The sequence below is a fragment of the Cetorhinus maximus genome, chromosome 16 (assembly GCF_964194155.1).
Source record: "Cetorhinus maximus chromosome 16, sCetMax3.hap1.1, whole genome shotgun sequence".
In the NCBI taxonomy this organism is placed as follows: domain Eukaryota; kingdom Metazoa; phylum Chordata; class Chondrichthyes; order Lamniformes; family Cetorhinidae; genus Cetorhinus; species Cetorhinus maximus.
This window is the reverse complement of record NC_135894.1, coordinates 66973378-67000922: the sequence shown is the minus strand read 5'-3', so window position 1 is coordinate 67000922 and position 27545 is coordinate 66973378. Positions and strand designations below refer to the sequence as shown.

Sequence of the window (27545 nt, the reverse complement as noted above, 5' to 3'; positions counted from 1 at the left end):
TTCCTCGGTATCTATTGTTTTCCCCAATGTAGTGAGTAACGTATAATGACAGGTATTTTATTTATGTCCATAATCCTTCTTTTTGTGAAATAGTCCACCTACAGTGGTCTATGACCAGTCTGACAGAACTCGTTTTAATGAAAGGCAGACATTATGCACAGACAGCCAAAAGTCTGGGGATCTGGGGCGGGCAGGGGGGATGGTTTTAATCAGCCACTTGATATAAATCAAAAAAATTGCATTTCAAACTCTAAGGATGCTTTTATTAATATTACAACATACTGCACAAATTCTAATTTACTAGTGAATGAAAAACTCCAATATAGAGAATGATTAAAGCAAATTAGATAAGTTTTAATTTTCTGACTTTAAAAAAATCTGACCAGGTTTTATTGCAGTCGGTGTTCTCATGATCTTAAAACTTTTAATCTACAATATAAACAAATATAAGTAAAAGTTTTGTTACAGGTATAAGATTATTACTTTTTGGAACTGTATCTATACATTTAGGGTAAAATGAAACGGATCATCTGACCTGTTCTGAAGTCTGCCTGACAGCAAGCCTGAGTGGTTTGATTGTCAGAGATTAAAGGGGGCCCAGGTTGTTTTACTGGGAAGAAGGTGCAAGCTGTTTATGCTTGGAAACAATGGCAGTAGTCTGTGTGCTAACAGTGGATAGACTGTGAGTCTCCAAAGTCCCAGAAAAGTGTTTAGAATGTCGGGCTATGAACAGTTGTGTTTTAAACTGTCCACTTAGTACCTAGATGAAAGACAGGTGGGTGCTTAAGGATAGCTAATCAGCATCTCTACCTGGATACAAGACCCATGTGATTCATATTGCCATGGTAATAGGCTTTCAGATGGTTAGGGTATAGAGGAAGCCATTGTGATATTGGGTTACAGGTTTTCCTAAAATATCACTCTATATGACAGACAGGTTAGTCTGCTGGGTCCAGAGAGAGAGCAGCAAGAGGTTGAAAGTCTTTATGGTTCACTACACCAGAATATGGGTGGAAGCTGATGCTGGGATAGAAAAGATGAAATTCATGAGGAGTTAAAAAGAGGCTGGAAGGTTTGCCTAGTTTGCACTAGAGGAGGATCTCCAGTAATAATCTCACCATGAAGGACAGTTCTGGGGTTAGAAGTTTCCTGGCTAAGGAAGAAAAAGAACAGAAGTAAACCCTAGGGAGCTAAGAATCATTTTGAACTAATTTTAGGAAAATTGAATGTCTACTTAAAGGACAGTGTAATGTAAACCTTGAAATCTGTTTTTTCGGTTGCGCTAAAATAAAAAGGGGAATTCTGTTCTATGGCTTAAAGTATAAGCTGTCTACAAAGAAAATGTTGAGCCAACAGAACTTTATGTCTTTTGTCACAGTAAACAACCTAAAATGTGAAATCTTGTCATGTCATTCTTTCAGCTATTAACTTTTAAAAAGAAAATTTGAACTTCCAGTTATCAGTCTCTATGGGGATCATAACAGCTTGCAATAATATTTGTCAAAACAGTTTATTTGTTTCAAATGAGACAAATCATGTCAATTTCTATATTAAGGTATTAATGAAACAAGGCTCTAAAAATATCAATTGGAAATTTTCCTGAAACTATGAACTAAACAAAGGAAGGAAGGATTAGCAACATTCTCCAAGTTTCCTTTCTTTATGAAAGATAAAGGGAAATCAGTTTGAAGTTGGATCACAAAAAAACGTTCAACAGACCACATCAAATTTCAGATCGGCAACATCACCACAAACTTAGATTTGCTTACATAGAAAAAAACGTACTAAACAGTGTACATATGTTAAAATTGAGCAAAGCTGAAGTACGGTTAACCTTAGACAATTTTACATTTAATTTAATATCAGAAAGAAGTGTAGATTTCCTCTCCTGTGAAATAAAATACTAGCTATGTTCAGGGTTGGTGATTGGCATCCTTCTATCTGCAAGTGATGATAGAAATGCAGCCTCAGAACTTTTGAGGGGTCAGATGAGATCAACTGCTGCACTTCTTTTGATGGCTGAACAAGACAATTCTGGAAAGGCAAAGTCTGCCACACATGAAGTTGTTCCTTGCTGGTGTTGCAGGATGATCTCTGCTGATGCCTTGTTTGCAGGGCTGGCACCTGCTTTGGAGCTTCAGAAATCACATGTTATTGTGGTGGCAAATTCCTGCCCACAGCTGGTGTTGCCATTTGCATCAATTGTCTCCTGGAGTTTCCCACTTGTTGTGATTGATTTTGAGGGCTTTCGTGTCTCTTTTGACAGTATCCTTGAATTGGAGCCTTGGATGCCCTGCTGGTCTCTTGGCACAGGCAATTTCCCCTATAGGGTTTCCTTGGGGATGTGGCCATCTTCCATCCTGTAGACTTGAACAAGCCAATGAAGCTTTCGCTGCTCAATTAGTGCTGGTTTGCTTGGCATGTTATATATATATAATATCAATAGATCTTTCCTTAAGAATTGAATTAATAAAGGGTAACAATTAATAAAGTATTTTTTTCTTTCCAGAGCAATTTACATATTGCCTATAAAATTTTTTAATGATTTTATATTAATACTCCATGGATTCACACACTGAAGTGGCCTTCTAACAACTAGAGACATCTAAACAGCTGCACCTCAGGCCTGCAGTATTGGCATTTTCTGATCTGCCAGATAAAGAAATGAATTCTAGAACCAATTTTCTCTGCAAAATGCACTCAAGGAAATTGCATTATATAATGCAGTATTGTTAAATCATCGAATGATGCTGACGTTTTGAATTTAGAACGGCCTTAGCTATTGTGCTTTCATGTGCATGATGCAGGTTTCAACTGAGATTTATGAAGTGGCTGCACTACGTCACCCAGTCACGGCATGTAGATTGTGGCTGTCATTGGTTAATTCAAGGATGTGTTTACCCTCAAGGAACAAAGGGAATCATCAAGGGCATGACTACTGCCCTCCAGGCACTCATTCCCCATAAGGCGCTGGCACTTTTTAGAGGTGGCCAGCTGACCCACCCACAGAATAATGGCCATACCTGGAATGATCTGTGACTAATTTTTGATTGCCCCTGAACTATAAATGTTTTTTAAGAAAAAGGCTTGTTCAGAGAATGAAGAAGCAATATGTACACTTTATGAACATCAATTGCTATTGATAAAGAATATGGAGGCTAAATCTGACAGTCCGCCAAGTCGGGCAACTGCGTTATATAGTTATATTAATCATAAAGAGATAAGAACTAATTGTTTTGTAAATATATAGTCCGGGTACCACATTCTCTGTCGCATTGCAATCATGTGCCAAATAACATTAGATCAGTTTACCAGCCACATGGAGAGCAGCAAGGAATACACCTTCCAGCATTTTGAGTTTCAAGTGTGATTATTTCAAATTTATTGGGAATCAGAAGGCATAACATGGTGGCAAAAGGATGCCTGCAAGTAAAAAGCCAAATATTTTAAACAAATTTAATGCTGAATTAAATTGAAAAGTCAACCCGAGGTGTCAGAGGGAGAGAGAAAAGCTGAGTGATCATGCCTAAACAAAATGGCCACCCCAGCAATAAACACACAGTTCTAGCCCATGACGAATTGGGAAGCTGATGATGTCGTTGAGGCATTTGAGAAGCTTAAACAAAAATGTGGATTGACATCCAGTAGCTTCCTAAAAGGTACCAGGAGGAAAAGTTTAGCTACATACTTTTGTGGGCAGCAGAGAAAGGGTTAGATTTGTTTAATAGCAGGGAGCTGAGTAAAGATGACAGCAGAAACCTAGCCAAATATTTTGAAAAAAAATCAGCACAATTGCCAGCCAATCAGCACCCTTTTCTCCTGTGGAATATATTGTTGCGATTATTTGAAATTTGGCATTCTTGAGTTTGTCCTGATGAGTGCAAGACAAAAAGCTTCAGCAACATGTCTCTCTTCAGCAATATTCAAGTTCTGCACAGAGTACACATCAAAAAATAATGGGGGCTTGTAAGAAGGGTACTGCAATGATCGTGGGTGAATTTAATCTTTGCTAAAGGTTGGGCAAATCAAATTGGCAAACGTAGCCTTAAGGACGAGTTCATAGCATTGTTTTTTGTGGGATGTGGGCTTCGCTGGCTGGGCCAGCATTTATTGCCCATCCCTAGTTGCCCTTGAGAAGGTGGTTCTTGAACCACAACCATCTTGCTTTGTGCTAGCTATGACTCCAACCAATGGAGTTTTCCCCTTGATTCCAATGAACTCCAGTTTTGCTAGGGCTCCTTAATGCCACACTCGGTCAAATGCGGCTGTAATGTCAAGGACAGTCACTCTCACCTCACCTCGGGAGTTCAGCTCTTTTGTCCACGTTTGAACCAAGGCTGTAATGAGGTCAGAAGCTGAGTAGCCAGAGCGGAGCCCAAACTGGGTGTCAGTGAGCAGGTTATTGCTTAGCAAGTACCGCTTGATAGCACTGATGATGACCCCTTCCATCACTCTACTGATGATCAAGAGTAGGCTGATTGGGCGGTAATTGGCCGGGTTGGATTTGTCCTGCTTTTTGTGTACAGGACCTACCAGAGTAATTTTCCAAATAGCCGGGTAGGTGCCAGTGTTGTAGCTGTACTGGAACAGTTTGGTTAAGGATGCTGCAAGTTCTGGAGCACAAGTCTTCAGTATTATTGCTGTGATATTGTCAGGCCCCATAGCCTTTGTACTATCCAGTGCCTTCAGCCATATCTTGATGTCACGTGGAGTGAATCGAATTGGCTGAAGACTGGCATCTGTAATGCTGGGGACCTCCGGAGGAGGCCGAGATGGATCATCCACTCGGCACTTTTTGCTGAAGATTGTAGCAAATGCTTCAGCCTTATCTTTTGCACTGATATGCTGGGCTCCTCCATCATTGAGGATGGGGGTATTTGTGGAGCCTCCTCCTCCAATGAGTTGTTTAATTGTCCACCACCATTTACGACTGGATGTGGCAGGACTGCAGAGCTTAGATCTGATCTAATGGTTGGTTGTGGGATCACTTAACTGTCTATCGCTTGCTGCTTATGCTGTTTGGCACGCAAGTAGTCCTGTGTTATAGCTTCACCAGGTTGACACTTCATTTTTAGGTATGTCTGGTGCTGCTCCTGGCATATGCTCCTGTACTCTTCATTGAACCAGGGTTGATCCTCTGGCTTGATCGTAAAGGTAGAGTGGGGGATATGCCGGGCCATGAAGTTACAGATTGTGTTCAAGTACAATTCTGCTGCTGCTGACAGCCCACAGTGCCTCAAGGATGCCCAGTCTCAAGTTACTAGATCTGTTCGAAATCTATCCCACTTAGCACGGTGGTAGTGTCACACAAAACGATGTAGGGTATCCTCAATGTGAAGGCGGGACTTCGTCTCCACAAAGACTGTGTGGTGGTCACTCCTACCGATACTGTCATGGACAGGTTCATCTGCGCTAGGCAGGTTGGTGAGGATGAGGTGAAGTATGTTTTGCCCTCTTGCAGGTTCCCTCACCACCTGCCACAGACTCAGTCTAGCATCTATGTCCTTTTGGACTCAGCCAGCTCGGGTAGTAGTAGTGCTACCAAGCCACTCTTGGTGGTAGATATTAAAGCCCCCCCATCCAGAGTACATTCTACACCCTTGCCACCCTCAGTGCTTGCCTCTAAGTGGTGTTCAACGTGGAGGAGCACTGATTCATCAGCTGAGGGAGGGCTGTACGTGGAGTTGAGCAGGAGGTTTCCTTCCCCATATCTGACCTGATACCATTGGATTTCAAGGGGTCCAGAGTCAATGTTGAGGACTCACAGGGCAACTCCCTCTCGACGGTATACCACTGTGCCATCACTTCTGCTGGACCTGTCCTATCGGTGGGACAGGACATACCCAGGGATTGTGATGGTGGTGTCTGGGACATTATCTGTAAGGTATGATTCCATGAGGATGACTATGTCAGGCTGTTGCTTGACTAGTCTGTGAGACAGAGGCATTTAAGGGTCAAGCACATTGCTGTGGGTCTGGAGTCACATGTAGGCCAGATTTCTTTGCCTGAAGAACGTCAGTGTACCAAATGGGTTTTTACAACAATCAACAATGGTTTCATGGTCATCGTTAGACTTTTAATTCCAGATTTTTATTGAATTCAAATTTCACCTTCTGCCATGGCGGGATTTGAACTCGGGTGTTACTCTGGGTCTCTGGATTACTAGTCCAGCCACAATACCATTGCCTCCCCTTATTCTGGACAATTTCTTAGAACAATACATTGTGGAAAGAACTAGGCAACTGACTATTTTAGATCCGGTAATGTATAATGGGGGACATTTTGTGGCACAGTGGTAGTGTCCCTGCCACTGAGCTAGAAGCTCCAGGTTTCAGTCCCACTCCAGGACTTGATGGTCATGGAGAGTGTGTTTGTAATGTGGCCAAACAGGTTGATTATCAACCTCTAAATCCTTCCAATATGCCAATGGCAGGCGGTAAGTGCATGAGAATCTCCTAGTTAGCCATGCTTGATGTGGAGTGGCATCCCTCAAACTATAGACTCTGGTGACAGGTTAGCAACCCGTTCCAGGAAAAACTAGCTATGGGGGCAGACATAAGCATGTGCTTCAGAAAATCAATAAGAATGCATAATGAGACAGGATTAATTCATGACCTCATAATATAGAGTCCTCTAGGAAACTGGATTTTGGGAAAGGGAAATTGTGTTTGACAAATTTATTTGAGTTCTTTGAGGATGTAATGAGCAGACCAGATAAAGGGGAACCAGTAGAGGTAATTTCCAAGGATTTCCATGAGACATTCCATAAGGTACCACAAAAAAAATTACTGCACAACGGCTCATGGTGTTGGGAGTAATATATTAGTATGGATAAAGGATTGGCTAACTAACACAAAACAGGGAGTAGGGATAAATGGGTCATTTTCAATTTGGCAAACTGTAACTAGTGGGGTGTCACAAGGAATAGTGCTAGGGCCTCAACTATTTGCAATCTATATTAATGGCTTAGATGAAGGGACTGAGAGTATTGTAGCCAAATTTTCTGACAATACAAAAGAAATGCATGCCAGGGAATCAGAGCCTGATGTAAAGGAGCAGAGCAGAGATGCAAAGAAAAGGCAGGAGATCGAAGGCCAGATATAAAGGAGTGGTAGCAGAGTAGAGATTTAAAAAGCACACAGAGAGATCGTAGGTCAGATATAAAGTATATACAGGGTGACTGCCTAGCAGTCAAGAGGATCATAAAGATTGTGCAGGAATCGCCTCAGTGATCTCACTTGCCAAACCGTGTTCAGTTCTGAATACTGATGAGGGTGATTGTTCATCTGGGGACTGCAGCCATGTACAAATTCCGGGCACAATGGCTGGCTCAGCAGTACAGGGGAGAGGACAAGGATTAAAAAAAGCAATATTGGTAGTGAATTCATTAGTAAGGAGAACTGGCAGGTGTTTCTGCAGCTACAGAAGTGAATCCAGGAGTTTCTGCGGCTACAGATGAATTCAGGATGGTACGTTGCCTCCCTGGTGCCCGGGTCAAGGGTGTTACTGAGTGGCTGCAGAGAACTCTGGAGGTGGGAGGGTGAACAGCTAATGGTCTTGGTCCTTATTGGTACTAACAACATAAGTGAAGAAAGGGGTGTGGTCATGTAGGCAGAATTTCAGAAGGTAGGAAGGAAGGAAACTAGCAAACAGGACCTCAGAGGCAGTAATCTGTGGATTACTCCTGGTAGCACACAAAATTAACTATGGAAATAGGAAAATAGAGCAGCTGAATGCGTGGCTGGAGAGATGTTGCAGGGGAGCATTAGAGTCCTGGGACATTAGAACCAGTTCCAGGAGATTTGAACCTGTCCGAGCTAGACAGTTTGAGCTAGACAGTTTGCACCTGAACAGACACAGTTCCAATGTCCTTGCCGGGTAATTTGCTAGTGCAGTTGGGGAGGATTTAAACCAGTATGTGGTATGGGAACCAGGAGGTAAAATAAGAGAGGAATAGCAAAGCACACAAAGAACTGGGGGAGACTGGTAGCGCTAGAGTAGGAAATAGTAAGGCATTAGGTGGAGTCAGGGTAAGAATGAATATAATAAGGTCCAAATTAAGGCTTCTGAGTATATATGCGAATGCACAGAGTTTGGTAAATAAGGTTGGTGAGCTGCAAACGCAGATAGTCACTTGGAAATGTGAAGTTGTGGTGATAGCAGAGACCTGGTTCAAAGAAGGGCAGGTCTGGGTACAAAATATTCCTGGACACAAGGTGTTCTGGTAAGATAGAGAAGGAAAGAAGGGAGGAAGGCTAGCAGTATTGATTAAGGAGTACATTACAATGCTGGAGAGAGGATATCCTCGAGGGGTCAAAACAAAATCTATTTGGTTACAGCTAAAAAAAACAATAGGGGTAACATTACATTGCTGGCTGAATTCTACACACCATCAACTCGTGGGAACTTTGCAAGGAAATTTTAGAGAGGTGCAAGAATAGTAGAGCAATAATTGGGGACTTTACACTATTACTATCCCTGCCCATATTAGGATAATTAAAGGGCAGAGAGGGGAAAGAGTTCTTAGTGTGTTCAGGAGAATTTTCTACATCAGTATGGTTCCAGGTTAAAGAGAAAGGAGGCAATGATGGATCTGGTTCTAGGAAAATGAGGTGGGTCAAGTTGATCAGGTGTCAGTAGAGGAACATTTAGGGGACAATGTTATGGTATAGAAAAGGACATATAGCAATCCAGGGCCAACCTCAATGGGGTAAGAACAGAGCTGACATTTTAGTATATTAAAGGCACTGCATAAAAGCAAATTGTTAAGTGAAACAAGTTTGTGAGACCAACAAAACAAAAATTTTAAATGACCAAACAGCTTTTTCAAGTTCTTGATATCAAAAATTTGAACAACCTTTTTATATAAGCTCATGTCTCTGATAATTTTGAGTTGTTTTGCTGCAAACCCTAAACAAATGGTTAAGTGAGTGAATTCAAGAACACACTGCTGCCACTCAGATTATCCCTCATTCCCCTTAAGTAAAAGCCAGAATTTTTGAAAACCAATTCCCTACAATTAAACATAGTCGCTCTTTTCATATCACATACTGATCTAGAGATAACCTCCTCATCAGAATACCCATAATAGGGCAGCCATGATGGATAACAACTTTATTAGTGGCAAACCTGAATAAATTGTTTGTGGTAACAGTCAAAAAAACAGACATCATGCAGTCTGTCTATAAGCTGTGTTATAAAAAAGCAGAATGTCCTCTTTTGAATATGATAGTACATTCCATTGTCTATACTTGCTATATCAATAATTTCTCACACCAACAGGGGGAAACTTAATGGAAACTGTAGCATAATATTAATTTTTTTAAATTTCAGCACTGTGATCTCACTATAATTTCTTTTATCATTTGAATAAGTATGACTAACACTTTTAAAAGGTAAAAGCAAAATACTGTGGATGCTGGAAATCTGAAACAAAACAAAAATTGCTGGAAAAACTCAGCAGGTCTGACAGCATCTGTGGAGAGTAAGACAGAGTTAACGTTTCAATTCCTTATGGCTTTTCTTCATAAGGACTCGAAACGTTAGCTCTGTTTTTCTCTCCACAGATGCTGTCAGACCTGCTGAGTTTTTCCAGCAATTTTTGTTTTTGTTTCAGACTTTTAAAATGCTTGTTGTCTTTGTTACCTCAAGTCTCAACTATTCCAACACACTCCTAGCTGGTCTCCCCTCCTCCTCCTTCAGGTACCATGCTCTAAGAAGAAAATGGTGACCATGGACTTCCAATGGATTGGTCCATGATTATGATTGGCAGGTCTCCCCAGTCTTTGTAAACATGAGGTCATCCAAAACTGCTGCCCGTGTCTTAACTCTCAGCAAGTCCCATTCCACTATCACCTCTGTGTTCGCTGACCTATATTGGCGCCTGGTCAAGCAACATCTACAAGGTGCACTGCAGCAGCTCACCAAGGCTCCTTCAACAGCACCTTCCAAACTGGCGACCTCTACCACTTAGAAGGACAAGATGCATGTAAACACCACCACCTGCAAGTTCCCCTCCAAGTCGCGCACCATTCTGACTTGGAACTATATCACCATTCCTTCACCATCGCTGGGTCAAAATTCTGGAACTCGCTCCCTAACATAACAGCAATGTGGGTGTACCTACATCACATGGGCTGCAGCAGTTCAAGAAGGCAACTCACTACCACCCTCTTAAGGGCAACTAGGGATGGGCAATAAACACTGGCCTAGCCAACGACACCCACATCCCATGAACGGGAAGATGTGAAAAAATAAACTTACCAATATCAGGCTGCAATTTTGCGCACCTGATATTAGCCATAAATGTGTTTGCGTCATTGGTTTGGCAACACATTGGTTGTCCCAGATGCTTATTAAAAAAAGTATTATGTCATTAATTTATTTAAATTAGCGACCTTTCGTGAAACTAATCTGTGCCAGCGCCTGATTCACTAAATCTCAAGCCCATCCAGCAATGAGGCAGAAACAATCAAGAAAAAGGCTGCAGAAGTGCTATCTAAAGCAATCCTTACCACCATTAAATTAAGTCTCTGATTAGTAATTTTAGGTTGCTAGGGCCTTTTTTTGGCTAATTTGGTTCCAGTAGCAATGTTCAAAAAAATGTCTGAATGTAAAGGAGTTTCTTGTGCTTTGTATTCAGTGTTATTATTTTTATCATGGTTGTTCTACTAGATTTACCATTACGGCTGAAGGATGAAGAGCAACAGCACCAGCAAGGAGACATGCATGGACCAGAAGATGCTGGTAGAGTAGACAGATCAGGAAGGATACCGGAGGCCCTAGACCTTGCGTGCGTTTGGAAATTAGAGTTTAGAAAAATGAGAGGGGATCTGATTGAAACGTATAAAATTCTAACAAGGCTAGACAGACTGGATGCCGGGAGGATGTTTCTCCTGGTTGGGGAGTCTAGAGCCAGGGGCCACGGTCTCAGGATACGGAGCAGGCCATTTAGGACTGAGATGAGGAAAAATGTCTTCACTCAGAGGGTGGTCAACCTGTGGAATTCTCTACCTCAGAAGTCTGTGGAGGCCGGGTCACTGAGTATATTCAAGAAAGAAATTGATAAATTTTTGGATATTAGAGGCATCAAGGGGTATGGAGAGAAAGCGGGAATATGGCATTGAGATAGAGGATCAGCCATGATCATATTGAATGGCAGAGCAGGTTTGAAGGGCCGAATGGCCTACTCCCACTCCTAGTTTCTATGTTTCTAGATTTTGTATCTGAAGCAGATTGATGAGCAATGTGAGAGGCAGGGTTGCCAATTCTGGTTGGATGTATTCCAGGAGGTTTTATCACATGACTTCCCACCTCCAACAGCCCCCTCCCCACATTTGCAGCTTTGGTTGCCCATCGCATCCACAATGCAGCATCTTCTCACGGCTAACTGGAAAGCAAACAAACACTTCATTACCTGGTCAAATGACTCTTGGCTATTAATAAAACAGCCTTATTTCTCCATGCCCCAATATTTATATAACTAATAAACAAATGTGCCCAATGATCAAAGCTATATTTAATGCCCCATGATCTTATTTTCTGGTTTGCTTGCAATATTGGGCAAGAGATTAACCTTTAATCCCTGGATACTCTAGAATAACCCTAATGGTTGAAAACCCTAGTGTGAGGAACCTGTAGCTATTAAGGTAATGATGGCCTTTAATTTTATATGCTGAAGGGTCATTCCAGCATGCAACAGATGATATAAGCAATCATCCAGTTTTCAGTTGACTACTGAATCAAGAATGTGATGGAAGCACTGTACTCTGAGGAACCAATACACCTCATTCACCATGAAGGCAGCAAAGCAAGGAAAGAACTTTGCTAGGATAGAAGAGTTTCTGTATTTGCAAGGGGCATGATAGAATGCATGTACAAAGCCTTGCATGCTTCATGTGAAGACCCAGGGATATATGCGAACAGGAAGGGATTTCACTCCCTGAATCCCTGCCTCATCCTGTGGTGACAGGCATCACATTGTGAGGATCTTTCTCTGGTTTCATAATGCCTTTATCCTGTGCTAGTCCTCAACCGCACCTCTCTTCCACCCAGACCATTAGGGTAGAGGATCGCTGCTCGAGGACTACGGGTATCCTCTAGTCTTTTGGCTCATGGCTTCCATTAGGAACACAAAACTTACACTGAGGAGTGCTACAATCAGGCCCATGCATCCACCTCTCATAGAACAAACCTGAAGCAGAGGCTCCACTCCCTGGACAGATCTGGCAGCATTTTGTATCACATACAGAACATGCAGAATGTCCAAATTCATCATCGTCTGATGCATCCTATATAACGCTGCAGTGCAGAGGGGCTAATCCTTACTGACACCTGGAGAGGAAGAAGTGTGGGAGCAGGAAGATGAGGAGGAAGATGAAGATGCCAATAAAAAGCAGGGGCCACAATCCAGTTAGCTGCCAGAAATTTGTGGCAGCAACTCCTCAAGCAAAGTTTCCCTTGAATCAATTCTCCCAAACGCACCAACAGTCCCTCCCATTCCACCAAGGTATCATACCTTGATAGTTATACCATCTGAATGTCCTCAAAGTGTATAACTTCTGCGGTGTTGCACACACTATTATTACAAATGTTAAGGAAAAGCAAAAAATTAAGATGCTTCATCAGTCTTAAGTTCAGAATTCCAAAAGTTAACAATTAAGGTTTAGGTTCACTGGGTTGATATTCACATTGATAGGACTCATGATGTGCTTAAATTGCAATGGTTAAGTTTAATGGACTAGCTTGCTTTTCCTCTTGTCATTTTCGTATGTTTGTATTTATCGCAAGTTAATGACACAAGCTAATTCTGTTGCACGTAATTGCTGTAGACTCTTGTAAATGGTTCCTCAGTGGTTTCCATCCGTCAAACATACTGTCAATCCAAATTAGCATGAGATTTATGAGGTTTATACTTTACAAACTGACAGTGATTGTTATTATTTTAATCTTAACCTTAATTGTCACTTCCAAGGTCTCCATCACCATGTCCTTATTATCAAAACACTTTTAGTCATCTTCAATTCTATTGGCATAACTCTCTGCTGTTGGAATATAACTACTCCAAGTACCCTCGCAACATCTATCATGATGATGCTCTCTCCATAAATGCACTTAACAATTCCCTTGCTTCCCCTGTGGTATTCGCATCATCATCAGGTCCTTCATAGTTTGCCACCCCAACACTCCTCCAACAAAACTACCTTGCCCCCAAATTGGATCATAGATTTAAAAGCACAGCGCATGACTATCCTAAGTTATTCATCACCAGATCCAGCTCAACTACAACAATATCAACTTTCCCTCTCTACACCCAAGTCATCTTACTATTCCAAGATTATCTTAGAATCCAAGTGAAATTCCATATTTCTCTTCTTCACTATTAACTGCCTTCTTCAACCTCTCTCTCCTGCCCTATCCATTCTCACATCTAATAATCATCTAGTTGTGATTCTTGAATGTCTCTCCAAAGTTTAGATGCCTCAATTTCTAGCCACTCTATCCTTCCTAACCACTCCAGATCACCCCTTATCCTAGCTCCAACTTCACAACATGTTATAACTTCACGCCGATCTGCAATCCAACCCTCATCAGACTTATTCCCTTCATGTGACCCATTACCTGCTTTCTTAACCCCAGACTAAGCCACTGAGCTTTCCATCCTTACCAAAGTCGGAAACTGCTATGAAACAAAAATAGAATCTAGGACTCTAAGTTTTATAAACTGGATCATAAAATACAAATGCTAAACCCATATAAATTATTGGTTAGGTTGCAGTTAGAGCCCATGGCGGTTTTGAGCCCTTCAACAAGAATGTCAAGACATGAAGAGGTACAGAAAAAGGGTTGAGGTTTAGATATGAGGAGAGATGAGAGAAACTGGGGCTCTTTCTTTAGAACATAAGGTTATGAAATGATCTAATGGAGGAGTCCTAAATCATGAAAGCTTTTGGTAAGATAAATGGGGAAAACTATTTCCACTAGTTGATGAATAAGTAGGCTATGTAAATTTATGATCACCAAAAGAACAAACAGAGCAATGAGGAGATCTTTTTCCACTGAAAGAATTGTTAGGACCTAGATGTGCTAACAGTGAGATTTTGTGTGATTATGACTACAGTACTTCTTACTCTTTTTCACCTTTTGACACAACCAATCACACCTTCTTCCTCCTTGCCCACCTCTGTGGATTTCCATGGCACTGTTCTCATACTTGTACTAATACAGCTAGCACATCTTATGCGATAGCTTCTTCTCCCTTGCCCGCATGGTCACCTCTGCAACAAGACATGGTTCCATCCTTGGCCTACATACATTCCTCAGTTATATTTTGCTATTGTATCATAACATGTAAATATGAGATCAACTTTCATATGTAAGCCAAAAGACAGCCAACTTCACCTCCCCGTCACAACCCTCAATTACACAGCTAGCACTGTATTTTCTAACTGTCTATTTGGCATCAAGTCAGGAAAGAGCCATTTCAACATTAGCAGAACCAAAGCTATTTTTAAACAGTCCCACCAAAAGAACAAACAGAGCAATGAGGAGATATTTTTCTACTGAAAGAATTGTTAGGACCTAGATGTGCTAACAGTGAGATTTTGTGTGATTATGACTACAGTACACTACCCCTTCTTACTCTTTTTCACCTTTTGACACAATCACACCTTCTTCCTCCATGCCCACCTCTGTGGATTTCCATGGCACTGTTCTCATACTTGTACTAATGCAGCTAGCGCATCTTATGCGATAGCTTCTTCTCCCTTGCCCGCATGGTCACCTCTGCAACAAGTCATGGTTCCATCCTTGGCCTACACACATTCCTCAGTTATATTTTGCTATTGTATCATAACATGTAAATATGAGATCAGCTTTCATATGTAAGCCAAAAGACAGCCAACTTCACCTCCCCGTCACAACCCTCAATTACACAGCTAGCACTGTACTTTCTAACTGTCTATTTGGCATCAAGTCAGGAAAGAGCCATGACTTTTTGAATTTCAACATTAACAGGGCCAAAGCTATTTTTAAACAGTCCCAGCTAAAAATACTGCATTTCAAGCCCCCAAACCATTTACCCTCCTGGATACCTGCTTAAGCTCAACCAGACAAAGCACAATCTCATTGACCTGTTTGAGCTTTAAATCAATCACCAAGACCATCTACTTCCACCTCTGAAATATCACCTATCTAAAAACTGACTTCATCCCAATGCCACTGAAACCTCATTTATGCTTTTTCACCAGCTTTCCAAGTTAAACTCTTTATAAATTCCAACTGATCCTGACTGCACCTCTTGCATTCAATGCTGCCTGAAGTCCCACTTACTTACCAGCACTGTTCTTGCCCATCTCCATTGGCCTGCTGTCCCTTAGCATATGAACTTCAAAATTCCTGGTTTCACCTACAAATTTGGCAATACTTCACTCTTGCATATCTCTGCAACCCCCTCCAGTCTTACATCTCCGTCACACCCTTCACAGTTCCAACTCCAGGCTACTACGTGCTTCCAACCCACACTCCCTTTCATTTGGTAGTAGAGCCTTCAGCCGTTCCACAAACACATTTTGGAATTGTCTCCCTAAACCCATCTACTCTGCTACATCTCTGACGACCTTCAAAAACCTTCTTAAAATCGACCTCTTGTGCTGTACCATTGACTACCTTCATAATTTTGTTCCTGCTCAGTCTGCTATGTTAAAGATGCTACAGAAATATACCCAAGTTATAACTGTTGCAAACCTAATAGAACACATCAAAGTTCTTCCACTTAAAGATAAAAATGGATAAGTTCACTACCTTTTTGAACTCTTTCATACATTACTTGGATAGCTGTCACCAAATTCTTTTCTAAATTTAAAACCAACAAGCTTTTTTCTAAGATTTTGTAATTTGCTCAAGAATTACCAAATAGCATTTAAAATTAAAGCATTGTATAATCAAAAATCAAATGAGCTAAAATCCAAATTCATTGTTCCAAGCCAACTTTTTTTAAAGTTATAATTTGTTCATTGAAATGAACGGCAATATGAAACTGATAGCAAAAATGCGCATTTCCTGCTTAAACACTTTTAGTTAGTGTTCATATTGGACTTGAATGATTAATTTTGATTTTATTTCCTACAAAGGGGTTCAGTTCCAGAAAATCATGTTTTTTAAAAAATGCAGGAATCACAGATCATTTGTTAATCAAACCTGCTTAATCTAAAATAGAAACAGAAAATGCCAAAAACGCTCAGCAGGTCTGGCAGGATCCGGAAAGAGAGAAACAGAGTGAACATTTCAAGTCTGTGACCTTTCATCAGTACCCCAGAACTGCTTAACCAAAGTTGTAATTCTATTTTCAATTTAACCTATCAAACCCAATCTGAAGCACAGCATGCCAAGACTTATTTCTATTTTTGACATCTTCTGCAATTTATAAGCAATATTTTAATAGGTTAAATATTAAATTGAATATAATTGAATTGAAATGATTTGTTCATACCCAAGTCAAGTTAAATGAGAATTTTATTTTCTTTATTACTTATTATCTTTGAGAAAATAATAAAATTAATAAAAGAACTACATAACTTGCAGCTCTTAATTTGCAATTAATTTTGAAAACATATATGTTTTAGATGAATATCAGTAACTCAATCACAGAATAATTAAAATCAAATTGGGTTCACATGATGTAAGGCCATAGGACCATAAGACATAAGAGCAGAAGTAGGCCTTTCAGCCCATCGAGTCTGCTCCACCATTCAATGAGATCATGGCTGATTTGATAAACCTCAACTCCATTTTCCTGCCTTTTCCCCACAACCCTTGATTAAAAAATCTGTCTATCTCAGCCTTGAATGTACTTAACAACCCAGCTTCTACAGCCCTCTGCGGTAAAGAACTCCACAGATTAACTTCCCTCCGAGAGAAGAAATTCCTCCTCATCTCTGTTTTAAATGGATGACCCCTTACTCTGAGAGTATGCCCTCTGGTCCTAGACTCTCCCTACAAGGAGAAACAATCTCCCAGCATCTACCCTGTCAAGCCCCCTAAGAATCTTAAATGTTTCAATAAACTCGCCTCTCATTCTTCTAAACTCCAATGAGTACAGGCCCAACCTATTCAACCTCTCCTCATAAGAAAATCCCTCCATCCCCAGGATCAACCTAGTGAACGTTCTCTGGACTGCCTCCAACGCCAGTATATCTTTCCTTAGATAAGGGGACCAAAACCGTTCACAGTATTCTAGGTGTGGTCTAACTAGCGCCTTGCACAGTTTTAGCATGGCTTCTCTATTTTTATACTCCATTCCTTTTGAAATAAAGGCCAACATTCCATTTGCCTTCCCTATTACCTGCTGAACTTGTATGTTTGCTTTTTGGGATTCATGCACAAGGATTCCCAAATCCCTCTGTGCTGCAGCCTTCTGCAGTCTTTCTCCATTTAAAAAATATTCAGCTCCTATATTCTTCCTGCCAAAGTACATAACCTCACATTTTCCCACATTATACTCCACCTGCCACTTTTTTGACCACTCACTTAACCTGTCTATATCCCTCTGTAGACTCCTTGTGTCATCCTCACCACTTGCCTTCCCACCTATTTTTGTAACTTCTGCAAATTTGGCAATAGTACATTCACTTTCCTCATCTAAGTCATCAATATATATTGTAAATAATTGAGGCCCCAGCACTGATCCCTGTGGCACTCCACTAGTTATATTTAGTTGCCATTCTGAAAATGCCCCCCTTATCCCAACTCTGTCTTCTATCAGTTAGCCAATCCTCTATCCTTGCTAATACACTACCCCCAACACCATGGACTCTTATCTTATTAAGTAGCCTTACATGCGGTACCTTATCGAACGCCTTTTGGAAATCCAAATATATTTGTTCAATCATCAATTTGCTCTGAAGAAAGGAAAAAACCCTTACATCTAAATCCTTACATCTTGTCTTTTCTGACCTCAGGACATCGCAAAGCATTTCACAGCCAACAAACTACTTTTGAAGTGCAGTCACTGTTGTAATGCTTGGAAAATATTGTATACTTATCTAATTTTGTACACTTTTAATTAGCCTCAGTAATTTTGGATACACAGATGGTAAATATATGATGAAGGGGAGGGAAAAGCAGTTTCATAACTTTGTAAAACAAATATACCGCAGTATAAAATACATCCTTACTACAATTATTTTACTCAATATGCCTCACCCTGGATTTTTACTCTTTTAATTGTCTGTCGTGTCTAATGCCTGCAGTCAACAGGTTGGATATTTGGTCAAGCTCCCAAGTCATGTATGACACATGCAATCAGCTTTCAGGGCACAAAGATCAGCCTGACTTATGGCCTCTCCAATTTCCCTCCCCTTGTTAGAAGAAGCCACTCACTCGACTCACTGCCCTCCTGCTTGACGTAGCTATAATCAAAAAAACTAAGCAAATCCTCTAATCAACCACCCTTTGTAGCATTGCTTAACTCTGTAATAACCCACAGCCCAAAACTGTACATTTTATTTCACAAACTAAAAGGATAATTTTTATTTCTTCCTAACAATATTATTTTTGAGGCAACTATTGATTTTACAAATTAATCAATAATATTCACTAACGTGCAAAAAGGGAGAATTATTTCAATAGCATCACAGGAATTTGACACCATATGCTAAGGGGTACCAACAAATCTCTATTAAAGCAATAACAACTTGTAATTATATAGCATCTTTAACTTAGTAAAATGTCCCAAAGCACTTCACAGGAGTGTTCAAATTTTGACAGCGAGCCATATAGAGACATTAGGGAAGATATCCAAAAGCTTGGTCAAGGGGTAGGTTTTAAGGAGCACCTTAAAGGAGCAACAAGAAATTGAGTGGCAGAGAGGTTTAGGAAGGGAATTCCAGACCTTAGGACCCTGGCAGCTGAAAGCACTTCCACCAATGGAGGAGCGATGAAAACCAGGATCACACACGAGGCCAGAATTGTAGCAGTGCAAGTATTTCAAGAAGGTTGTAGGGAGAAGGAACTTACAGGAATAGAGTGGGGTGTAGTCATGCAGGATTTTGAAAACAGAAATGCAAATTTTTAAAATTTGAAGCATTGCTTAGCCAGGAGCCAATGTTGGTCAGCGAGCACAGGAGTGATGGGTGACAGGGTCTTGGTGCAAATCAGGACATGAGCAACAGTTTTGGAAGACATCATGTTAACAAGCGTAGAAACTTGCCAGGCATCTAATGAAATAGTCAAGTCTAGAGGTAGCAGAGGCATGGATGATGGTTTCAGCAGTAATGAGCCATGGAGGGCTGGAGTCGGGCGATGTTTTGCAGGTGGAAATATGCGGTCTTAGTGACGGTGTGGATATGTGGCCGATACTTCATCTCAGGGTCAAACATGACAGAGGTTGCAAACAGTCTAGTTTTGCCTCAGATGGTTGTCACAGATAGGGATGGAGTCAGTGGCTAGGGTTTGTGGCCAGCTTGCAAATATTTAGCTGGAGGAAATTTCTGCTCATGAAGTACTGGATGTCAGACAAGCAGTGTGCCAATTTACAGACAGTGAAAGGGTTAAGAGAAGTGTGGGTGAGGTAGAGCTGGATGCCTTCAGTGCACAGGCAGAAAGTGACAATGCGTTTTCGGATGCTATCACCAAGGCATGGCATGTGGCTAAGAAATAGGAGGGAACCAAAGATAGATCCTTGGAGAACATTAGGGGTAAAAGTATGGGAGCAGGAAGAGAAGCCATTGCAGGTTATTCTATGACTACAATGGGATAGTTAAGAATGGAACCAAGTGAGTGCAGTCCCACCAGCTGGGTGACTGGAGAGGCAACCATGTCAATGGCCATAGACAGGTTAAGAAGGATAGCTTATCATTGTCACAGTCACACCGGATGTATTTTGTGACTTGCATAAGAACCATTTCAGTACTATGACAAAGGCAGGAACATGACTGGAGAGATTCAAGTATACAGTTGCAGGAAAGGTGGGCACAGACTTGTGAGGCATGAGGGGAGATAAGAGTGAAACTACAGTAATGCAACTTCAGGGATAAGGCAGCAGGAAGCCTTACAGGAAGTTTGGCCTTGTGGGCTGGGGGAAGGGACGGCATTGGCAGAGGCAGCTTATCAGATGGCCTCGATCTTAGTGGTTAAAAAGCCCTAGAGCTCGTTGCACTTTTTGTTGGAGGTGAGGGGGTAGGACACAGGGGAGGGGGTTTATATTAGAGAATAGAAACCTGAAGTTAACTTTGCATTCCAGATGATCCTGGAGTTCAGTGCTTTATGGGGCCCAGCCAGATATAGCAGTTAATAGCTAAAGTATTTGTCTGGCATACCTGTTCAAGTCTGTATCCTTTGAAATTGGAAAAAGAGATGAAAGTTGTACCAGGGTAAGATAAATTGTTTAATGGGGGCAAGGGCACCAAAAGTGAAGGTGAGGTTGCGGTTGAGCAAATTGGTAGCTTCAGCGATGTTGCAAATCGAGGGCGAAAGGCTAGGCAGTTGGGATTTTGAAGTGCAGTTGTAAGTGAACTGGATGAATGCTTTTCCAAGGGCCGGGGCAACAGGGAGTAAAGTTGGGAGGGAAAAGGAGGATGGAAGTGGAAAGTGACATGAGGAAGTGATCAGAGATGGCCTTATCTGTGATTGACACAATAGGAGTAGCAAGACCACGTGAGCTGGCAATATCAAGGGGGTAGCCACAAGCATAGGTAAGGAGTTTATATGGAAAGAGAGATTAAGGGAGGCTAGGAGGGCAATGACTCAGAGGAAAGAAAGCAAGATGAAATCACCAAGAATGAGAAGTCACTCAGTGCAGAAGCTAAGAGAGGAAAGCAGTGAAGATATCTCAGTAAGAAACCTTTAATAGTACTTGGGTGGGCAATAGAGAACACGGATTTTAAATGGCAGGTGAGGCAGGTGGAATAAGGTGGGATGTTCAAAGGAGGAGAAAGTGCCAGAGGAGTAGGGGTCAGACCACAGTGTGATCTGGCGATAAAAGTAATGCAACAAGTGTCAAAAGCATGTTTTAATTTCATCAATATGTGGCCATCACCATGACATCTGCAATAAAACTACATTTGGATGCTTGAACTAAAGAATTACGGAATCGGGATCAGTCAGGCGCCCTAAATGACAAATATGTCTTTTATTCAATTATCTGCTGAAGCAGGGGGGCAATAGTAAAAGTTCACTCCTGTTGGAATCTCTATATTAAAATATTTCTTCCAGGTACTCTGGCATATTGATGATATCTGCAGGGCATGTGTGCAAACAACAGAAGAAGATCTAAATGATGATTGCATACTCATCATGTCACAGAATAAGTAACATTTTAATATTATAGCTCAAAGACTGCTGATATTCAGGACTAAAATTTACCCACACTTTTTTGAGTATTCTAAGATTATCATTTACCCCAAAGCAGATTAGGAGCTGAACAGTACATTGGAATGTTACATCAGTGATAAACAAGAATGCATTCATAACAGTTTAAAAAAAGCAAATAACTACCAGCTCCAAAGGTTAAATCAATATTTTAATTTCACGGGAGTTATGCGCAAAACCATAGTAGAGGTCATGTCTATTTATGTTTTACTCTACAGAATACCAATTCTGTATTGCAGTATTTACAAGACTGGTTAATACAATGAAACTGCAAATATCCACTTTTCTATTTATAGATTTGAGTGGTTTAGAATCTAGATTGAAGTCCATGGATCCTTTTTTCCCTTTCACAAGTCCACGTATTTTATAAGGAAAATGGTCATCTTTGGTTTATACAGTGCATAATCTCTCACTGCAATTCCATGTATCCAAAATAACTAGATCAAATGTTTTTTTAGTGGAACATAAGGATAAACATAGGTCATTCAATCAACTCAACAACACAAAAAAAATGGTCAGTCAATTCCCTCTATTATTTGTCATTGTTGACATGAGGATCTGCAGTGTCTCTCTCCTCTGGAGAAAATAAAATAAAAATACTTCCTATCTGAATGAATATTACATTGGTAATATTCACAAGTGGTCTTATTGAAAGTGACAGTCTCGGTTTGCATAGATAGTAACCTAAACACTGTTTGCACTGCATCATAGCCCAGTAAGTAAAGTGATTTTGGAACATTAGAAATTAATTATTACTTAAAAGCAAAGAATGAAGCATTTCTTGACATCTGAAGAACATAACATAAACTGAGAATTCGATATGATATGAAGGGATTGATTTTAAACAGACCATACGTTTCTCAAATCTGCAGTGCTCCAAGAGTTATGCAATCTCTCACTTCTGAATAACTGAATAAAAATCAATACCTCTCTTTCCATTATATATTATCCTCTACTTATTATTTTAACATTTTTTAACATTAATACATACACTAGGGACTAGTTAATTTTTAGAGGACTTCAACATCATTTTTCATTAAAATCAAAGAATAGAAATGATTACAAATAGGTATTGTACTGGCAATGACAGTGGATTACAACAGTTCTTCATCAGTACCACAAGCGTGTGATTGAAAGTACATCAGCAGCTCTCTGTTGCTAAAGTGCTATTTAGTCTATCGATGAGCCCCTTCACATTCCGTACTTAATCTAAGCATGCCTCACAGGCAGAACTGTTGCTACAAATTCACCAATTTTACATCATTACATTGAACTGCCACATCAATGGATTGTGAAACCATCAAAGATATCAGTGGAATAAAATGTTAATTAGCAGATTTTAAAATTTTTTTAATTGTGTGCTTTGTCACCCCATCATTCTTTGCCTTACTTTGGCCCAACCTCACTCCATTCCTCATTTTTTCCCCTTTCTTGACACAGGTTATTATCTATTATATGTCCATTGAGCTAAGTGGTTTAAGATGCCTTTCTCCATCTAAGGAGCGTTATAGAAATAAAAATTGTTGTATTCATTACATCTAGGTATTCTACAAAATAGCCTTTTTAAGTTACAGAAAATAATTCATGCAGATTTTATATGTTACAATTGAAGCAATCAGATTGATAGTGACCTAAATATGATATTTAAATATTGCAGCACTCATTTTTATATCGTCATTTGGTAAAACATTATTGATGTCCCAGGGTAATTTTGTTTTTAAAAATAATAAATGTCACAGATATCTGATTTTTGCAGTAACAATTTCTTGTACTGTACCAAAAGTTTCTCATTTTATTGAATCCACGGTTAATTTTCAATACTCAGAGATCCTTGGCTCTTTTCCTTTGTATTCAAACATCTATAGCAGGATAATTGTTTTACGATTATTGTGTCATTCGCTGTAGAATGCGATCTACTTTCCGAAAACTTATTTTGCTTAAGTACCAAATCCCACCATGATCTTTAGAGTATATTTTCTGGTTTAAGGTAATTATAACAAAGGTGATTTAATTAGACTACATCTCACGTATTGTGATTTGTAAGCATTACATTTCTATATTATGCCAATACTATTCAAAAACTGAGGATGACTACATTTATTTTGTGGGGAAGAAATAGCTTTCTTACTTTTGTTCATTTCTATTGCTATTATAATAATTAAGTAATTCTAAAAAAATATAATAAATTTGCATTCTCTATACAGGGTTATATTTAGTTATTTGCATGGAAACATTTGTTCCTCTGAGTGTATATAAGCGCACCCAAAATTGCAAAACATTTCTCACATTCCATTAAAATATGCTCTCTACTGGCATTTCCACTCAAAAACTTTATGATAGCATTATTTAATGCATATTGCATCACATTACTTTTTTATATACAAAATAATTTAACTTATTTAGCTGACTGCCATTAGATGTTCTGAAGTCAGTTCTATAGGTCACTGGTTTTTAAATCAAACCATCTATTATTGCACTGAGAGGCAAGCAACACTCTTTAAATGTCAAATTCTTGACCGAGAGCATCTTATCTCCCAGTTATTAATTGTGCACATTGTTTCAAATGATATATTGGAGAATGTTAAACCTGTAATTACAAGCTGGTGTTCATGAGTGATATTTCCCCAGTTCCTATTAACCGCCTTTCTTCACAACATGGAAAAATACATTGTAATCATGAAAAACCCTGAATGTCATTTTCCCCTTGGCTTCTCTGAGTTTTGTGTTAATTTCAATTTATGTTTGACATCTTAACCTGAAGCTGATATATTCAAAAAGTAATTGCTTTTTATGTTACGCTGATTTTGACAAGCTCAGGGATGCGCATTTTTTTTTAATTACAACCGGTTTTGCATGTCATTTACAGCATTCTGATATAGCATACGTTGTCTATATACGTTGTCTATGTTTCCTTACAGACTTCATATTCTGAGGTGAGATGTCTTGGCACCTCCTTGACACACTCCTCCTGCATTTATTATTTTGCAGGATACACTGACTGAGTTCCAATATATTAAGTTACCATGCAGGTTCTTAACTGTACTTTTTATCTGCTATGTGAAATCTATTGAAGTCTTTATTTCCAACAGGCTCTAATACAGGCGTCGATTGATTTACAACCATTTCTTTTAGTTTGCAGAACTCTGCGTTAAACTGAGACTTGCATAGCCCCTCATTACGATTTGTGTTAATTCGGATACAATAGATTACACTCACTATTTTAGTTAAAAAAACATAATACGGTATGTTTTTATTTTCCTTACTAAAGTGCGATGGGAGGTATGATTAAACTCACCAGGTGCATCTGTACAATGCTTTTCGCCTCTAATCGTGTCTGCATTTAAAATTGTTATATGTGTATGAGAAAACTCATTAAATCTTCCACAAATCAGCGTGTCAGGGTTACCATAGTCCCAACATCCGTGTTTAAATCCTTCACTATAACCTCACGATATGAACTGGCTGATGGAAAATTCACGACAGAGCCGTTTATGTAAAAGTTTTTAATTTAATTACTCGACAAATCAGACACAGTTAGCAGTTATGCTGAGGTCTTGCACCTCATTATCATGTTTATCAACAAGAAGCCAAATGTGTTTATTTCGCTCTCCCTTCAATTGAAATCTATTTTTGTTTTGGACATGTTTATTTCGCTTACCTTACAGATCTGGAAGTGTTCCGATGTGAGTGTCTCCGGTATCTCCGAGTCTCCAGCTCCTCCCCTCCCTCCTCCCATGGCACTGCCACCGCCGCCGCCGCCGCTGCCAGCGCCACTGCCTCCGCTTCCAGCGCCACCGCTGCCGCCGCCACCTGTCCCAGATCCGAGCCCGCCGCCGCCGCCGCCACTGCCAGAGTGAGCCGGCGAGGACGCTGCTGTCAAACCGTCCAACACCTTTCGGAAATTAAACTTCTTCATAACGAATCAATTTTCAAAAATCGTAATTTTTAACCGTGCCGGCGCCCTGTTTTTTTCCGCAAAAATAAATATCCTCACAAGGAAAATAAAATAAAAATTATCGGAAAATAATGTCTCTAATAAATATACATATTTAATTATAAAACAATATTTTCAAACATTATGTATACATATATTTGTGTATGTGTGAGCTATCGGACGCGATTCCTCTCACACAGGTGCCATCTCTCGCTCGCGCTCAGGATGCTCACACTGAGGGAGAAATTGCGCTAACGGTAAGGAGCCTCACTAACCGGAAGTCCCGGCTGGGACTCCACATCTCATTGGACCATCTCCACCCATATTGACCTATCATCGGAGCCGAGGCTCGCGGAATTCTGGGGGTTGTAGTCAATTCCGCCCCGCCTTGATCCGATTGGATCAAAGCTCCCGAAAATCCATTTTGACTGACAGGCACCTTGCTTCCAACCTCCCCGCACTGCCCCGGCATTCAGGAAATTATGGAGCTACCCGAGTCATGAGGCAATCAGAGAAGAGAAAAATCAATCTGCGGAGAAACAAGTCGCAGTTTCATATCAAAGACTGGCTCCTTTATAATAAACAAGTAGCTCGCTTAAGATGTAATGTGTAAGGTTACCCTTTCAGTGATTTAAGTGTTCCCTCTCAGTATGTTTCAGAGGAATTTGGACAAGGAATCAGTGTGTACTGCGGGACCATTGCAATGTGTACTGACTGGGGTTGCAGTCTCTATTGTGGTTCATCTGTCAATCAGAACTATAATTACATTATCGGCTTTATAGTTTAGGCTCAGTATAAATGCCTTTTGGCATAGGTTTGCAATACATTTCTCGGAGGTGAAACGCCCCATCCCTTGCACTAAAACCACCAGGCTAGGGAAGCATCATAGAAGGTTTGTCCAGCATTCATAAAACCAGTAAAACATGGAAGATATCTCACAGTCCCGTTAAAACTGCTAACCTTTTTAAAGCATTTGTAATTCTTCAATTGAACAAATCCCTGCACGATCTTGCAGCAACCTGTTACTTTATTTTAATGTTATAACCTTGTGGCTTTTGTTCATGTAGTGTACAAAAGGAAGAGTTTCTTGCTGCGGAAATTTCAAAAATCAGTATCTAGAATCACAGCCAAATTGGGACCATTGTAATTTGAGTTTCTACTTTTAGGAGATCTTTCCGCTTTATTGATCGCATAGGAGGCTAACTGTACTTGGTTTTGGACAATAGGTTTTTTACCTACTGTAAATTTATTGTATTTCTTCATGACCATATGAGGTATCTACTTGGTACACATTATTTGAATACTTAATTGAAATAACGTTGACAAGTACTGCAGAAAAATAGATTGTGGCAAGTGCATTTTTTATAATAGATATTTTTGTCACAAAAATAATATTCTGCTAGTTTATAACAAACCAAACAGAATTATTCCACTTTTCTACTTCAGAGATGTTTGATAAATTACTGTCCTTTAAGTGATACATTATATACATGTATGAATAAAACATACCCATTTTCCATTTGCTTTTATTAATTATTGCCAGTGTTAGTTACAAATTATCATTAAATGAATACTTTGTTGAGCTAATTACAAATTTACAACTGTAAGGATTCTTGGACTTGACAAAGAAAGTTGACAGTGGGGCAGATCAATTCATGGCAATTTGGGAGAATTTATTAAGTATATATAGGGACAAAACTTAACAAACCAGGTAGTAGTTTACAAGTCACTGCAGGTTTTATTTCCCATGTTAATCTAGGACACTGAACATGCTACTCAGCTTGGACCTCATTGCTTCTTTGTCTTGTTATGACATCTTTATGTGGTCGTGAAGCTGTCTGCTGTGGTGTTCCCCTTCTCTGTTGTAAGACCGGTTCTTGGCTGTGCTCTTTTATCCTGTTTTGGGCATGAGGATTCCCTTGTGCACGATCCAATTCTACCTGATGATTGGTTCTGAAGGGGCCTAATAGTTCGTGATTAGTCCAATTGACTTAGCTCTGTCCAAGTGATTGATATTTGCATACTGACCACATACGCTTTCCTTATACAGCCCATTAACTAATTTAACTTGTTCTCCTGTGTCATCAGTCCTGGGTATCCAAAAGTTACTCTTCAAGCAAAGTCCACATAGCTTCACGCTAATACAGTTAAGATCAGGGCCACAGTTTTACGTGTTAGCATGCGGCCAACCTGGAAGAATATTAAATCGCGCGTGGTGACATTGGGCATACATCCCGACATCATC

At 40.1% G+C, this 27545-nt stretch overlaps 1 protein-coding gene across 1 annotated transcript in view; it reads right to left on the bottom strand.

Moving 5' to 3' along the window:
* The window catches only part of stxbp5l (syntaxin binding protein 5L), a 578167-nt gene extending 552640 nt beyond the window's left edge, over nucleotides 1-25527 (bottom strand). The window contains exon 1 of the mRNA XM_078559960.1: nucleotides 25025-25527. Within this exon, the coding sequence (XP_078416086.1) occupies nucleotides 25025-25282 (258 nt within the window). The 5' untranslated portion in view covers nucleotides 25283-25527. The remainder of the gene's footprint in view (nucleotides 1-25024) is intronic.
* Between the last annotated feature and the right edge of the window lie 2018 nt (nucleotides 25528-27545).